The following is an 18,483-nucleotide window of genomic DNA, read 5'->3' as shown; positions in this document are numbered from 1 at the left end:
TTCTTGGTCTAACCAAGCCTGTCCATGAACGAGTATAGGTAGATACACATTTTCTAGTATAAAGAATTTACTACAAGTCAGCAAGATTGAAGATCTTCTGTTACCTTGCACATACCTGTCGAAGTCGTACTTCTGCTTTTCGCTAAGTCAGTTCTATTATTTTTTTTAAATTGAGCTTCCTCGTGGGTATAGGTTAGCATACGCGTCTTCGCTGTGGAAGAGGCGAGTTCGATTCCCAGTAGGAGCTCACATGATCCGGATCCAATATTAAGCTGTACGTCCACGTCTTATATAGACTCGACAGGAACTAAACTGCAACCTAATGATCGCTTTTTCCAATTGTACACATTTTCGAAAGATCATAGACAAAATAGGCCTAGATCAACTGAGGTGCCTATTATCAAAAGCCACCATACCCATTTTTTAAACCGAAATTGAGTTATATGTCGTTTGTTATATGTTTGATCTAAAGGAATTCCATGGAAACAATATTTTGTTTAAAAGCTTAATATATCATACTAAAAAAAAAAAAAAACTAGTACAAATATGGGACTTTGTACCCGTATATATGGAGATTCACTGCACTTTTTGCAAGATTACTCGAAACTAAGCTAAATATATCGTACATAACGGATTTTGATACCAGCTGCCTCAACTGTTAGAAGTCCTTCAAATAGCATAACATATCAAGGGATGTCCCACAGATTCCGTATCTGTTCCAGAACCAGGGTGTCTCATAAAATTCACGAGCCTCCATACAAAATTTCTCTGAGGGCCCCCCAAAACCAAGCAGTACCGTGCCGTGAAAGGGCGAGCGGGGCGACGGCCTCAGGCGCTGAAGTAAGGGGGAGCAAAATTCGGGAGAAAAAGAAAAAGAGAAGAAAAATTACTTGGAATATATGTGTGAGGGCGCTGTCGTATACTCTCGCCCGGGGTGCTGATTTTCCACGGCACGGCACTGAAGCCAAGCATAGCCAACGGTCATCAGATCCGTTATCATCTCCGGTTTTACGCAAATGGGGAACTAACAATTCAAAAGTTATCGTATTATTTATTTATTTATTGAAACAGAACACAACAGGTATTAAACCCAATTACAGTGTTCATCTTTCATGACCAATCTTTATTCTTGATATGAAAGAGTGATTAGAAAGTTTTATTTAATCTCAAGAAAAGTTATGATTACCTTGTCGCTGTCGGGAATTTCAATCTTGAAAACAATTACATTTAAACGAATAAAACTAAAGAAATACCAAAATATAGCGGTCCTACGGATGTTTATCTGGATTTTTCCTTTTCTTGTGAGTAACTCTGCCAGAACATTTGGGTCCCTAGCTGAAACTCTGAGAAAATGGAAATATTTACAGGATTTCTCTGGGATTCCAATGGGGAAGTGTCTATCATTAAACAATACTTGGAAGTTCAAGACTCGTTCTGGGATTATCTCTCAAAAGGGAAAGGAAAGCGCAGACCATATGAGATATGGACCTACAGATTTAAAACGAAATCGTAATGCGTTCAAATCGTAATGCGAACCACCGTAATGCGTTCAAATTTCAAGGTTATCTAAAAGAAAATCCAACCCGACCATGTGCACTGAAGGTGCACATGCTAGCCACTAGAATAGTCGGGAGAGTCCTATGCAACGTCACTTTAATTGAAAGAAAAGCACTGTCAGCTAAATAGGTGTGTTTTCAAATTTCTATTTCTTCTTCGAAGTTTGAGCACCTCTCGTGACATCCAGCCCTTGGCTTCGAGTATCCGATTCTCAGATACAAATTAGGGTACCCGATTTTCGAACCTGGAGATAGGCATCCAATTTCGGGTTCTGGATCTGGGTAATAATTTTCGGTTCTGGAACTCGCTACCCGATTCTGAGATCTGGATCCAAGTACCCGATTCTCGGTTCTAGATCCGGGTATCCGATTCTCAGTCCTCGATCCATTTGATTCTCATTTGGTCCGGAACCGGATATTTTTGGAACTGGAATCCGAAATATCCATCTCTATATAAGAAGCAGTCGCGTAATTTCTGATTAATTATATTATGACTGCTAACACACACTCTATACATTCTTTTGTCAGTAACTTCAGTAGACCAATTTTAATTCAGTTTTCTTTACCATATAGAAAATTTTATTTTTTGTTCAACTTTATGAGGTCAATTTATTCCCAAGTTATTACCAAATGAATACAGAAGATATACTTTTTTTTTTATGAGTGACTTTGTTTTGGAAATTACTTCCAAAACTTGTGAAACTGTATTTGTCTTAACCTGAAGTAGTGATTAAAATGGTTAACTAGACGAACAGAATAATAAGAACCCTGATAGATGAATTACAAATTAGCCCGTTGGTAACACTGTTGTTTACATTTTAGTTCCAAAACCGGCCGTTTGCACTCGTTTGCTGGTCGGTATATACATCTTTTAAATAAGAAACACGAAAGTACTGCATACATTTTAATCAATGCAGAACTTCCTCAATAATTTAGTGCATTTTCCAGTCTTCAATTAATTATCTGTGTGTAATTGATTTTAATTTACAAAAGAACGCTGCTCTATCAGTTTCAATTGTTACAGCTAAAGGAAATTGTGGAATGTAGAAATAGTTTTCATTTCACCAGATTGGTAGCTATTACACGTGCCAATGTTCCGTTTAAAAATTTTTAAAAAAATAAACTAATAAAAGTTAAAAGTTGAGCAAATTTACACTGCGTTGCAATTAATTTAACTGAATTACCCAAAATTCAATTTCGTTAATGTGCAATAAGGGAACTTGATTTCGTACTTGGAATTGTTTTGAAACTGTACACAGAGAAACATTCTGGTCAATTAATTAATTATCTCTGGTTGAATTATAAGAGGCATTCACGCATTTCATCATAATTAAAACCAGTATTTGGGGGCAAAGGAGCAAGAGGAAGATGGTGAAGAAATTGCATAGAGACTGAACATGTTCCATTATCGTAAACAAAGCTCTGACAATACAAGAAAATAAGGAAATTTTGTTATTCCTTCTTTTAGCAGTTTGAATTAAGTGAGAAGTTTCGTTATTGTCAAGCTTTGAACTGTAACTTATATTGAGAAACTACGTATTTGCTTCTTAATTGGTATTTTTTCTAAATTTCTTAGTCTATCTTTTTTTTTTTATTTTGAATTTTCATCTGTAATTGGAAAGGATGTTCTTTTGTTTCCTCATTTCTCATTCCTAGAATTGTCACATCGCAATAATAGCAAATTATAAAGGAAAATAAGGTTTTTTTATTCACAGTTGCATAATTAATACAAGTACCAGCATACTCTTTAATGAGGTTTCAACTTGATTTATCTATACGTATAAAAAAGAGTCACTGTGTGTGTGACATCGTACCTCTTGAACCCCCCGACCGATCTCGATCAAATTTGCAACATAGATGACATTCGAAAAATGAAATGAAATTTTTGAGTTTTATGTCCCACAGTTATGCCGGTTAGGCTAAAGGGGATGGTGATGAGTAATGAATGAAATGGTGGAATGAAGAAAGTGGGAGGAAACGGGAGAACCCCCGAGAAAACCCACGCACACGGTGTTTGTCCACCACAAAGTTCACTTGGCACGAGCAGGGTATGAACCCGAGACCAGAGGTGAACGCTCTACCACTGAGCCACCGCGGCCCTCTAGATGACATTCGAGTCTGATATAGTTGTTATCATTTCACTTTGGTGGTATAACGGAGAGGAGTGGGAGGGGGCGCGGTGGCTCAGTGGTAGAACGTTCACCTCCGGTTTTTGGTGTCCCTGGTTCGATCCCAGCTCGCGCCGCGTGGACTTTGTGATGGATAAACACCGTGCTCGTGGGTTTTTTCGGGGTTCTCCCGTTTCCTCCCAGTTTATTCATTTCACCATTTCACTCATCTCTAATCATCACCGTCTCCTTTAGCCTAACCGGCATAATCGTGGGACGCAAAACTTAAAGATTTCATTTCATTTTTCATTTCACTTTGACGGTGCGACTTAGGGGAGGTATATATAGAAATAAATAAAAAAAGAAAGTAACTACATTTTTGATTTAATAACTCATGAACCACTCAACCGACCTCGATCAAATTTTCAACATAGATGAGGTTCGAACCTAGGATGATTTTTATCATTTTACTTTGACGGAGCAACTTAGGTGTGGGGGAGGGGGATATTTAAAAATGATCGAAAATGACCGATATTAATACAGAATCCATAGTTTTCTAAGTCGCTAAGATGAACAGTGACGCTTCCTATGACGTTTAAATCCAAATTCAATCTTTTATGTCCAAACTGAAACGTGTTCTGCCCGTGCGAAGAACCGGTATTCTGCTAGCATGCATATATATATATATATATATATATATATATATATATATATATATATATATATATATATATATATATATATATATATATATAACGTAGAGGAGTGTGGGTGTTCTAAAAATGGCGACCCACGGATAACAGATCGTTATTCTTCAGAGCAAGATAAAGAGAAAATATCGTATAATGGTATAACCTTCAAGGCCTCCTTCAGCCAATATAGGGAATCAAAATTTCACTATATGGCAACGTCGCATTTTAACTTAGAACCATGAACTCTACGAATCCATCAATCAGTTGCATCGATTGTTATGGTAATAATTGGTGGTGGCGTCAACGCATATCGCTTTAGCTTCCATCTTGAAAGAATCGATGTAACTATTTGATAGATCGGTAGATCTTCTCTCTGGTACTTTATCTGCGACGTTGCCACATAGTGTAATTCGAGCCTGTACACGAGGGCCCGAAAGGTATACGATATCGGTCAGTTTCCAATTTCGCTTCCTTCATATATATATATTGCACTTTTAGTGGTCTCAGGGTCAAATTTTATTTCTTTTTATCTCAAATGTTTACTACAAAAGTTTGAAACAATTACTCAATATTTAGTGGTCGCTCAACGCATCCATAAATTCACTTAAAACTACTAAAATGTGAAAATTCACATGTAAATACTATGAAATTCAGAAATATGTTTGGAAACATCCTTTAGTAATATTTATGTTTTATGAATGTATATTTTTTCAATGTTTAAGTTTGCGAAAGTATATTCAACACAGCAAATAAAAATTGCTTTTTAACTGAGAATGAATTTACTTGGAATGAGAAAATATCTTTCTATACTGTTCTACAACTTGGAGAAGAAATTGGGCCTGATCTTCCTGGTTGGTCTTTTTTCTATTGAAGTTTTGACTCAATGCAATTCCTCGTTCTGCCAAATCATTTACAACATGCAGAGCTTTCACACGCTCTTCAGACTGAAGGAAAGTGTCGTTCGTTTCCCATGTATCAGGGTTTGCTATTTTTTTTTTAATCCGTGATCTCCAGTGCTTCAAACAGCCTTCTGGTGTTCCTGGAAACGAAGTCATTAAGGGCTTCACCCTTCCCCTGGTCTTATATCTTAAGCATACGAGGAGTTCTCCTTCACTTCCATCCCCAAATAACGCTGTAACCAACTATCTTCACTGCAGCGGGGACTTCAGGATCAAAGAAACTGAAACCAATAAGTGGTTAGCTCAAATGCCACAGATGTGTGAAACTGTGCGTTGCTGCTTCGGTAATTTTGGCATTAACATTCTTATAGAAATAAATGTGTCTTAAGAGATTCAGGTCATTCATTGGAGCTGAAACCGCAAGAGAAGACGAATACCATGCTTTCAAATACACTGTGACGAGTTCTCCTTGGAAAAAACAGACATGTAGTGACCAAGGTCGTAATAAAATTACTTTCCTAGAGTGTATTCATGATTCCTAAAGTGAATTTCACATTATATCTTGTTTTCAAATGTCAAATAATTGTTAGTTTTGAGAAGAAAGTCTCAGGTAAAATAAGAAAGTCAAATGACGCCACAAGCGCCCAATATATGATATACTCATCACGCACCCTATAGAAAAAAAAATATATGAAACCTCAAAACATATCATTACCAAACTTCACAGTACGTCGTGAATACATCCGGAGGTAATATACTGTAAGTGTGAAAACTGTACCTAAAAGAGAAAAACCTGAGCTGATCCAAGTAGATAAGTAATTTCCCGATATCCAAAGATATGTGTAACTTAAAAGTGAAATGGTGTATCATTTTCTCTAAATTTCTCTATACAATGATAAGCTGCACAAAAATTGAGATTTTCTTCCTCCAAACAAACATAATTCATAAGAGACAATGTCACGCAAGCGTGCTTTTGCCATATACCAATGTAGGTGAAGGGGTAACGCCAATTGTGTCTGTAATTGTTATTTTATAACTCTATTGTAATGATTTGCAACTACTGCTATTGAAGTGTGTGGACTGTAATGTTACATATGGATAAAAAAAATAGAACCAGAGTTCGGTTTTCAGTAATCTACTCGTGTTTATTTAGTTGTCAATTGCTTAAGGAAACTGAATTTACCATGCAATCAAGCCTATCTTCTCCAATCTTCTACTACGAATATTTCAACTAGGTATAATATATATTTTTAAGAATCTATCACTTATGACAGACAAACTATGGTGAAGTCAATGGTTTTGCAGATAAACCACTCATAGACATGTCTACTTGTACACTGGCAACACTTTTCTAGCTCTTTTTTGAATTCGTAACCCCAATTTCTTCCTCTGCTCTACCTGTTTCTGCCAATCTCTGCTCCGAGTGGAGTAATTCACTCCGACGTCATGCATCGGGAATTTGAAAACGATTGCTCTAGATCAGCGTTTCCCAACCTTTTTCAACTTGCGGCACACTACGGCTGTTACTTGTATTCTCGCGGCACACTTATAGATATTATTATTTGTAAATATAAAACACAATGGTATTTTTTTCCGTGATTCCTCCTTCTCCCAGAGAAGAAAGCTCTTTCACTGTTTTTACCCCCTTGGTAAATCATTATCCTTATTTTTCATTCTAATTTAAAATAGAAAACAATTGTAATGAAATATTAGACTCAGATTTCTAAAATATACGCTTTCTGTTTAAAAACTGTACCCAACCTTTTACTGAGAAGAAAGATCACTAAATAACGAACAAACAAACAAATAAATCTCTTTTACTTTTAAAACACAAATGTAGGTAATTTGTCAAAAGGATTGAATGATATTTTAAATTTTCATGTTACGAAATAGTCTGCAATAATAAAGAAGCAATAATGGTCATAACAATGATAACAAATAGTTTTTCAACATTAGAAATATACAGAACAGTAACCCGGTATGAAACTTAAAATTGTAGATTCATAGTAGAGGTTTATAGTAATGTGAAATATAAATATACATTTTTCCCTACGTTTTGCAATTTTATTGCTATAAAATTAATAATTTTGTTTCGATTCCTCGCGGCACACCAGCGGTCCATTCACGGCACACCGGTTGGGAAACGCTGCTCTAGATAGAGGAGTAAAACTTTAAATAAGTTTCTTAAAAAAAATTTATACGGTATCTATCTATCTGTCTATCTATACATACACACACACACACACACACACACACACACACATATATATATATATATATATATATATATATATATATATATATATATATGTGTGTGTGTGTGTGTGTGTGTGTGTGTTTTATATTCTCTGTCATGAGACATATGGAAATTAGTAAACTCCATCTTAGTTTTAGAAAATACTAAGACAGAAGTATGTAAAATAAGTCAATACCAAATGAGAGATTATTGGTAAGAAAAGATGAGGAGATAATTAGCACAGTTGTGTAAGTGCATATGGGGTGATCCTAGCACAAAGAAATGAAATGCACTTACGAAAAGTTATGAGGAAAAGACAATGTTTATACAGTACGCTTAAATACATGGAAAAGTGAACAATGTTTTTTACATTACAAGGCGTATTTACAATATCTGCGCATGAATCTCTTAAGCTATGAAAGGAGCTCCAGCTAGAGATCCTAAAGATGCACTATGTTTAAAATGACCAAAAGTGGATTTGATTCCCTTGTCGACTGAATGCACCTTATAATACCTAGGTACAAGATTTCTTTACAATGTGACTGCTGCCTCTACCCGAAGAACAAGTGGAACATTTGTGTGGTATATTTACGTAATATATAACTTAATGATCTGTGTAATCCAATATATTAGTATAAGTACTTGCCAACCTTACTACAGCCGACAACAAGAAGGATAACATGACACAAGTAAGATTGTCTGATTTATATAAGTTCAAATAAAAGTATATCGAAGAACTTTAAATAATGTAGTTTATCTTGCAATATGCAACCGATTGAAGTAAAAATGACTGTTAGAATAACAAGAAGAAAATGGAAGGCGCATATGCTTGGTTATATTTCTTGCGATAAGTAAATTTGGCAACCGTAACTTAAATCAGATGTTCTCACTATCGTTCGGCGAGATTTAAGATACTTTTCATTCACCAGTGACCTGTGTGAGGAATTCAGTGGATTTTGTGGTGCGACGTTGTTGATTAATAGCAAGAAGAAAAGAATAATTCTTCAAATAGCGTAACACAATGCTGAAAATAGATAACTTGTGTTGACATTATTACTGCGTCACTTACTGCTATTTGGTTTGTTATTTACATGTTTTCTTTCTTTCTTAAACTGTGATATTTCTTCTAGTATGATAGCTATTAGTGGCAACGTCGTGTTACACAATGCCGTTTTCCTACTTACTGAAAGCGAGATGGAGTTTAGTAAGTTTTGAGTGAAACAAGACACTTCAGGATATGGATGTCTATGGATGGATATTGTTGGTTCACGCACTTACCTTTAGGCTTCTTGGATGAATATCCCTACAGAGAGCTAACTGCTGGTTCTCTGCTTGTGACAGATCCACGGTAGCCAAAGAGCAAAACACCTCACCAATGATGTCGTCTCGCGAGTAGCGATCAAAACTCAGGACCACAAAATGCAGCGTAATACTCTGTAATGACAAAGAAAAAAAATCGTTTTCAAACCTATGGAAAAGATTTACAAATTCATAATATTAATTCTAATAATAAACGGGAAACGTCCCAGTCTGTGAGTCAAGCTAATACTAATAATAAGCAGTGATATTTAGAGATGTCATTATCTGTACTATTGCTTGCCTGCTTGACGCTAATAGATGTCGCTATATTTGTCGACTTAAAACTTGGGACGCTTGCAGTTTATTACGAAGAACTGTTAGAACTTTGATGATTTAATTACAATTTGCAAACTGTATTGTTTCAATTTACTATTTTAAAATAGGACACAGGCCGTAAGATTTCAGCATTAATAGTATTTGTGTAACCACACGTTTAGCCACCTAATAACTAAATTGCTTGTATTTAGTTTATTGTTTAGTTACATTGATCACTCTCAGTTTGTTCACGGGTGAAGCAGAAACTATATTTAAAGTATGTTATTTCTCGGGTTTTCATCTATTTTGATACGTCGCTCTTTGATGATGCATTATTTCTTCAGTGGTATATACAGGACATGGTTACCAAAATAATCGAAATATCTGAGAAAGTGAAACTTTCCAGATTAAAATAGCATTGGACTACTTTTCATCTTCAGAACATATGTAATGCGATATTGAATGAAGATATAAAGGTCGTGAATGGTACCAAGTAAATATTACACCATACCACGTGCAATACATCACTCAGTTCCGTAAGAAAGAATGAAGGTGGAACTCTGCGCCGGATTCTTATCTTCAAAATGGACCACACATGTTCAATTATGTCCAGGTCCAAGGATAGGGTGATCCAGAGGAGCTGTTCATCTCGGTTTTATCAAAGTACAACGCAACAGATCCAGTTATGTTAACGGGCGCTATATTATCATTGGCCAGAATCAACATCCCCTATGCACATGATACCATCCGTAAGATGCACATGATACCATAAAAGGGTGACATAATCACGGGCACTGACTCGACCGATAAGCGTCAGCACATGACCTACTGAAGGCCACAATATGCGGTCTCAACATTACAGAACCCACCATTGCATATTTCACGGTCAGGCAGAGACTCAGCAGAACATACGTTTCTTTGGGCACCTGCCCACATAAACAGAGTGTATGATGTCAAAGAAGGTGAACGATGAATCACTCGACCATTTCACACTTCCCAGTCATTAGCAATTCATGTTGCGAGTTTACGCATCATTGACATCATGTTAAAACATTATGATCTCTTATAATTGGTTTGCCCCGTGCAACCTGAACTGGCGGGCGACTGTGATTGTTGACGTGTGGATGGCTCGAAGAATGGATGGTTTGAAAATTCGAGTTTTGGAGACTGGTTTATAACAATAGCTTTACCAATTTAAAAAGACTTAATGGAATAAAAATTCTCATTGGTGACAACCTTTCATCCCACATCAGTGTTAATGTACTAAAACTGTGTAATTGATATGACACTACCTTTGTATGTTTGCCGCCGAACTCTACTCACATTACTCAACCATTGAATGTGGCTTTCCTTGCTCCGATGAAGAGGATCTGGCGACAGCTTCTTGGAAAATGGTGAGAAACTGATATGCGTCACAAGTGTGGAACTCTTCCGAAAAAAGTATTCCCTGCATTACTTCGAAACTTAAAGAGTATTCCCTGCTTCCAAGTTCGTCACTCTCATCATGCTGTTTTGTATCCACGTTCATCACAAGTTGTGATGGTAAGTGAAGTTTTTCTTGATCATCTTAGTAAAAAAGATGAGTACCACCAACCCAACTTCCAACGAGATTACTAACATTCGTTAAAGAAGAAAGAAATTAATGATATCACTTAAGTATCTCTTATGACGACGCAGTTAGGAGTACAGTTACTGATACAAGTATGGGAAGGCCATCGTCCGAAAGAAAATTAGAAACTTCGAAAGTGTTTAAAGGATTTAGAATCCGATATTACTTCGCCTGACATCAGCGAGCCATTTAATGTGTATGATTCAACCGATGTAAATTTTTCAGACCTGGTATGCGTAAACGATGATCAAGATCTTCATGAATTTGAAAACGTGGATGCGGATGATTTACGTGTTCGAGTCTACGTTGTTACACAATATGATAATCAGTATTATCCAGGCTTTATTACTATAATGTCTCACTTGAGTGTCATTGATGATGGATCCACAGTTAGTTGTATGGAGAAAGGAAGTAAGTGTTGGAAATGGCCTAATATTAAAGAGCAAATGGTGCGACGTAATACAAAAGATTAACCTTCCTCCACTAGCTTCTAAAGGAGGATATTATACAGTGCCTGAATTGCAAGAATTTTCTTCCTAAAACGGAGCCGTATGGTACTGGTACTTTACCGCAATGAAGACTATGGTGCTCTTATCTTTGGATGTTAAGTATCCATTCACTTACAGAACATCGAACGATATTTCTGTATGCCTCCAAATTGAACAAAGTGATTTCGCCCGTATGTTTGTAATACCGGTATTTTAAATTAAGTATTCAGAAATTTTTAGCATTCTTTTATAGATATTTTGTATTCACCCAAGTAGAATATAAATATTTTCATTGAACGATGTTTCTCGTTCGATTCCAATAGAATAAAAATATTAATAATTTCACCAATGTGTTTATAATACCCTGTTCTTCTCTTCTGTTTCTTAAATACAGTGTTACAATAATACTTTCGTGTATTAATTTGTTATTGTGAGAAATGGGCTAAAGTTACCCAAACAATCAAAAATCTTGCATGTCAACAAAAAATTGAAACTATAATTATCATTCTTTGTCACACTAATTATACAGCCAGACACAAAAAAATAAAATTTTGTGCCCCGGATCCCAGGATATGTATTTTGTTACACAGAATCCAAATTCATCCTCGTTATCTATCCTCCTTATCCAAAATCGCTTGAGTTTTTCGCCCATAACAAAATACTGACACGGTCGATTGTCCTGGGGCTTCGAAATTTGGATTCTGTGTAACAAAATACATCGAATCCATACCCTGAGGTCCTCTGAACAGAACTTCTTTTTGTATGACTGAGTTACATGTATCCTTCCTATCCAAAATTGCTAAAGGTTTTCGTCCATAAAAATGACAGGTCAATCGTCCTGGGGTTTGGAAACTTAGATTCTATATATATATATATATATATATATATATATATATATAAATACATCGAATCCAAAATACATCGAATCGAGGACATACGATATATCGAATGACACTACGAAAAGTTAGAAAAATCTATACCTGGAGACTCTCCCTTCAGCTTGAGAAAAAAATATTTACGAACAGCTTAGGTGAACATTTCGTCGCTCGACTTACGAATAATATTTCAAAATATAAATACGCATTAAGTACCCACGATTCCACGCGTCTAATAGTGCGTTTGCGTTTTTGCCGTAAACATTATCTGGCAAGTGCTGTGATAAAAATTGCTTGTTCGTTTTAGAATTTTTGCCTTTCTTTTGCGCTCATGTTGTTTTGTATAATTTAGTGTTAACTTATTTATCTTTATAAAAGTTTTTTTTTTCATTCTATATTCTTCATAGCAGAAAATGAAATGTAGAAATACATAAAGTACAGTGGACATTCTCTTAAGCGACGTCCTAAAATTTTAGTATTAAAAAGAATACTTTGTAATTCTATTTGTCATTCATATGTGAAATTGATTCAAAGTGTTTTGTTTAAATTTCATTTAGTTTACGATATTTTTTCCTTCTGTCTAATGTAGTTACAAACGACAAATAGCAAGTAAGTTAATTAAATTGTTTTGTTATTGGTTTGGCAACATTCATTTAGAACCTTTGCTTTGTTCTGAGAAACGCGAGGCTTAGGAAAAGCAATAACATTGGACGGAAATAGTCCTTCAATAGTGTTCTTTTTTCATTTAATGTTTGTATTTTCCGCATTTGTAGATTCGTTTGTGATTGTGTTGCCATAACAACAAACGAGAAATGTTTACAGTTTATTTGTTCAATACAGCTAATTCAAAGATTGGCTTCATGAATAATGCTTTAGAAGTTTACTTTGATTTCAGCTGAAAGAACGTAATAGTGCCATTCTTTCTTTCATGTTATTCCGAGTGCAGAATGTGTACGAAACATTAACAAACACTGTATAAAGCATTTTTTTTGTCTCCCATATACGTACGTTTACGCTGACTTAGGCAACGTATTGTAGTAGTAAAAGTGACGGGGAACGCGGAGGGATGTCGTTTTCCATTTCCAAAAATTTATCTATGACGTTCCCCTACTTTCAAAAACTAAACAGTCTCACTGACAGATGTCTCTACATGAGCTATCACTTGCCTGCGCAACGCTAATAGCTGTCGATACGTGCGGGGTTGTAGATATAAGAAAGCCTTTGAACAACTATACAAAGATATGGAATGGGAGTTAAAGTGGTAGGTGAGAAAACTCAAAAATAAATAAATAAATATGTTGAACAATTAGAGCTTTTAGTCACGAATGATTTTAGCTTATAATGAATTCGGGGCTGCAAGCTTGGGTGCGCATATTTACTACGAACCTAACTCCTCTTGTAGTTAGTTGCTGTACCAAGCAGTGATCAAGTATTACCAACGTACTTGTGAAATCAGTGCAGATACTCTACATAGGAGATTGACAGAGGATCTTCATCTTCTGGAGGGTTTATCTTAAATTTTGAAGGTCATTGTTTCTGTTCACACTTTGACCAACTCTTTTGTCGTTTGCTTTGGCTACCTGTAGCACTATCTGAACGGGGTGCTCTTTACCTCACCTTATGCGATGCATGTTTTTTTATCTCACTATGCATAAGCTACCGGGATTAGTTCAAATCCCCACACCTAAACCAGTGGCTGATGCTAAACGCGATCCTCGAACCAATCGACGTACCCGTCAGCTCTCGAAGGGTAGTTTAGAGTCGGCTGATAAGCGTTTCAGATCTCGCTTTCCTACCTACATTCGCAAGCGGAAGAATCGGAATTAATTCAGACGGCCGCTGGGGATTCTATCACATCTACTGTTGGATTACAACCGTCATAGGCAACCACCCTTGCTCATCCTAAATTGCATTCTTTCCTTCTTACTAACTTCGACTCAAAGTACAGTAACACCCGCCATATCTTTAATCAGATTATCAAGTATCTTTCAAGGACCAGTATCCAACAGATAGTTTTCACCAGGGTGGTGTTATTATTAAATCTCAGGACGAAAATTTTGGCATTACTCTCCGTAATAAAGCCAGTTACGAGATTTTTGGCAAAGCTGCACAACTGTCTAAGCTTCCTGACAAAATCAAGAAAACTCCTCCACCCTCGAAAACACCAATGATGTCCGTAGTTATTCGCGGAGTTGTATCTAAAATAACTGATGATGTGGTGCTTGAGGAGCTAAAAGCAGAGGGAATTGATGTGACCAAATGTGTTCGTATCAGAAATCATAACGGCCCAACGTATATGGTGAGAGTTCTGACCACTTCTCAATCCTCCATCGATGCCTTGTTACAAGATGGTGCACACATATTTAAGAAACGTCGTAGGGTGGAACCATCCCGAACAAGCCTCCCTCTTCCAATTAAATGTGAAAGGTGCCAGGTGTATAAGCAACATATAACGGCTGTGTCCAAATGTCGTAAAATGCGGCTACTGTTCTGGCAACCATGATACTAATGAGTGTCCTAATACGGCAAAACCACCTCTATGTTCAACCTGTTCCAGTGACAAGCACCCAATGTATAGTTCCAAATGTAAAGGCAAACCGACTACAATTCCTGACCACCCGGAGATGATGGTACCGCTACGTACCATAGATTCTAACATGTCTTTGTTACAGTCTATCACCTCTCCTCTTATTGTGGAAAACTTCTTCCTCTTCATAACGCTTATATTACAAAATATTTTCCATTCCAACGTCAACTTATACTAGATCATGTTATTACAGTAGCCTCCGTCATATTTCAAGTTAACTTGTATGCTACATATTCTGGACCGTAAGTTCATTAATATATTGCTCCCCGAGACACTGCAGTTTAACTCCGTAATGTTGTGTATGAATCTGGCTCTTACACTTCTTTTTCTGAACATTCGTTCTTTAGCGCAACACCGAATACTATTTGAGCAGTTACTGCTTGAGGAAAATATCGATTTATTTGTACTAAATGAGACTGCACTCAAACCTGCTACTTATGTCCGATTTCCTCGATATCAATTTCTTCGCCGCGATTACGCAGATAATAAAGTACGAGCCTAAGGTGGCGCTACAATTGGAGTTCGTAATAAACTCACTTATAGATGCAACTCTGTTTCGCAGCATATGCAGTTACCGGAACACCTTGTGACAACAGTTTACTTTCCTCACCTTATATTAACAATAGCTATAATATACGTACGACCAGGTCATATCATTCCTCTTGCCTTCTTCATCTATTTGTTTCACCACTTTAAAAATCTTGTCATATTAGCCGACGTCAATATTCACAGACGCTCTGCCCGTGATAAAGCTGAGTTTTTCGATCGTATAACTTTTAATTTACATGGACATGTCCATCAATTGCCTAAACATACGCGACCGGGCAGTCAGACTACACCCGATGTTGTTATTAGCACTGCCTCTATGGTTGATAAATGTAATATACATGTACTAAATTGTATCGGCAGCGACCATCTTCCGGTGAAAGTCGTTATCAACCATCAGCGACGACAACTATCTGAATCAACTATGAGAACTATCATGCTATACGACAAGGCGAAATGGGATCAGTTTCGTACTAATATAGATGTTGCTCTTGCCTCCTTTGTATCACCGACATCAGAGACCGACCTTAATATTACCGTCGAAAGCATCAGCACAGCTATCACCAGTAGCGCCAACAAAAACATACCTACATATCGAGACAAAACATACCAACATGTGCTACCTCCACAGTACTTGGCTCTCGTCAAAAAGTCTCGCACCTACTTTCGAAAATACGAACAAACACGAAATCCAGAGTATTTGGCTCAAGCAAGACGATGGCAAAGGACAGTTCATAACTATATTGTTGCTCATAAACGGCTTAACTGGAGCGAAGCATGTAATCAATTGATTACAGAGTCACATCCCACGAAATATTGAAAACAAATTCATCTTCTAACTGGACAGACAGTTAGTTCATCTTATCCTCTCATACAGGATAATCAATCTCTAGATACAGACCAAGATAAAGCAGACGCTTTAGCCACACATCTTCAGTCAGTATTTACGCCTCCACCTTGCACACATCGATTCAGCCCTAGAGTTTCTGAAGAGGCAATTGCACAATTACTTCAACCTTCCATCCAGCACACTTTAGAAGCTGATAATCCTTTGACTCGTGAAATCACCTCCGTGAAGATACAGTCCATCATCAAGCGGAAACGTAGTACTGCCCCAGGCTCTGACCAAATAACTTACAGATTACTTAAGGAATGTTCGGTACTTTTTTTTTCATATTTCTAGCATCGATATATACATTTATCCTTCGAACTGGTTTCTATCCTCTCGATTGGAAAGTATCTAAAGTCTGTATGTTTCTGAAACCCAACAAACCACCGCATTCTGTACAGTTCTATCGTCCAATCCAGTTAGCTTCCACGTTGGGTAAAGTCTTTGAAAAAATACTCGTATCTCGTTTACACCCATACACTATGGATCTGCAATTTCTACCTCTCCATCAAACTGGATTTCGACCTCATTATAGCATAAATGATCAACTACTTCGTCTAACTACCATTATTGCCAACCACTATAATAAGTCTCTTCCGTCCTGTTTCGTTTTAATGGAATTGGAAAAAACTTTTGATCGGATTTGGCATTATGGATTATTTTATAAACTTCTTAAACTGGGTCTTCCTGTTACATATCTCCCAGTCATATTTTCTTTTATACTCAACCGAATAGCCTATGTCAGCATAAACAACTCATTATCACATTCAGTCTTCCCATACACAGGAGTACCGCAAGGTTCTAGTATATCTCCTCTTTTGTACATACTCTATGCTTCCGATTTACCGTCTACATCGCCGAACACTTATCTCTTTCAATATGCTGATGATACAGCTTTTCTTACACTGGGAAACACGATACAGCAGATTAATACAAACTTACAGACTACAATTACTAGCTTTCTGAATTGGTGTAGTAAATAGAGACTTTCAGTTAATGAAGACAAAACACAAACACTTGTTATTTTATCTCCTAAATGCCGCAGCAAAGTCAAAATCCAAATTTACTACAGATACGTGTGGGAGATCACTTTCTCAGCCAGCTAAAACTGTAACATACTTAGGAATCATTTTTGACGATAAGTTGGGATGGACACCTCAGCTTCAGAAACTTGTTATCAATGGAAAGAACTGCATACAACTTCGTCGTCTTGTTGGCCAGACATGGGGTTTAAATTCCAAATTATTGCTTAACACATACAAAGCATTTATGCGGAGTATACTTACATTTGGACACATAGCCTGGTGTTCAGCGCCTCCGAAATTTTACAATAGACTTTAAATTCTAGAGAGACATGCCATTCGTCTTGCATTTAGGATCAAATTTCCGTATCATAATATTGACTTGTATGACAAAATTACCTTTTCTCCGCTTGCTTAACACACAGCACAATTGCGTCGTAAGTCATAACTACCAGTCTCCATGATCGTAAATATATCTTTCTTGACATCATATTCACAGATTTACAACAAGAATCTCAATCTAAGTACTGCTATACACCACTCAGAGTTTTCCTTTCCATATACATCCGCACTCTTCCAGCAGATCACCACCATTCCACCTTCTTCCGTCACCAACTCATCCGTCACCGTCTTCCACTCTTTTTCCATCATAACATTTGTCTCTGTACAACACTAATCTGGGCTTATCCCATGTTTCTCATCAGTCCTGAGACGCCCCAGGACAGAAGATTAATCTGAATTTGTTTGTACTAACATCTATATGTTGTGTTGTGGCGTTACGAGCACTTCACTCATCATCATTTATCCATTTTTCATTTTCTATGTTATTCATTAGTTTCAGTTTTTCCCCGCACCTTTTTGTTATCTTTTGTATGTGCACCTTTCATTAACAGTTTGTTATTATTGATATGTTATTAATGTTATTTTGTTTAATATCTTTATTTTTATTTTTTTGTTAGTGTATAATAACAATGATTGTTTCACAGCTCCTTGACCAGCTATGAGTTTAATAAAGAATAATTGATGCTCCCACACCCCTGGCCAAGAGAGAGGGCGAAACCCTCTAGTGGCCGTTTCTTTACACCCATTGATTCCAAGTTTTTGAGCAATCAACGAGTGTTTTATTTAAATTGATGCCCATCACCTTCCAACTCAATAAGTAAAGTACTGTTACTACCCACCACTCTAAAAAAAAAAAAAAAAAAAAAAAAAAACTTGGGTGCAACAATTAGTTACAATAAAAGATACGTACCATCACATCAAACTTCCACGCTCACATTTCTTAATTTAAAAATTCATGTCATGCTGCTGTTACGAAAAACATATTCAATCACTTATTTATGAAATATGGACAAAATGATA

The 18,483-nt window shown here is 36.6% G+C and overlaps 1 protein-coding gene across 1 annotated transcript in view; it reads right to left on the bottom strand.

Moving 5' to 3' along the window:
• The window catches only part of Syt4 (Synaptotagmin 4), a 518,564-nt gene that overhangs the window by 128,864 nt on the left and 371,217 nt on the right, over window positions 1–18,483 (bottom strand). The window contains exon 4 of the mRNA XM_081733986.1: window positions 8,770–8,925. Within this exon, the coding sequence (XP_081590112.1) occupies window positions 8,770–8,925 (156 nt within the window). The remainder of the gene's footprint in view (window positions 1–8,769; window positions 8,926–18,483) is intronic.

The sequence above is a fragment of the Thermobia domestica genome, chromosome 12 (assembly GCF_964235325.1).
Source record: "Thermobia domestica chromosome 12, izTheDome1.hap1.1, whole genome shotgun sequence".
Lineage (NCBI taxonomy): Eukaryota > Metazoa > Arthropoda > Insecta > Zygentoma > Lepismatidae > Thermobia > Thermobia domestica.
Note: the sequence above shows the minus strand (reverse complement) of the source record. Positions and strands in the feature narration are given on the sequence as shown.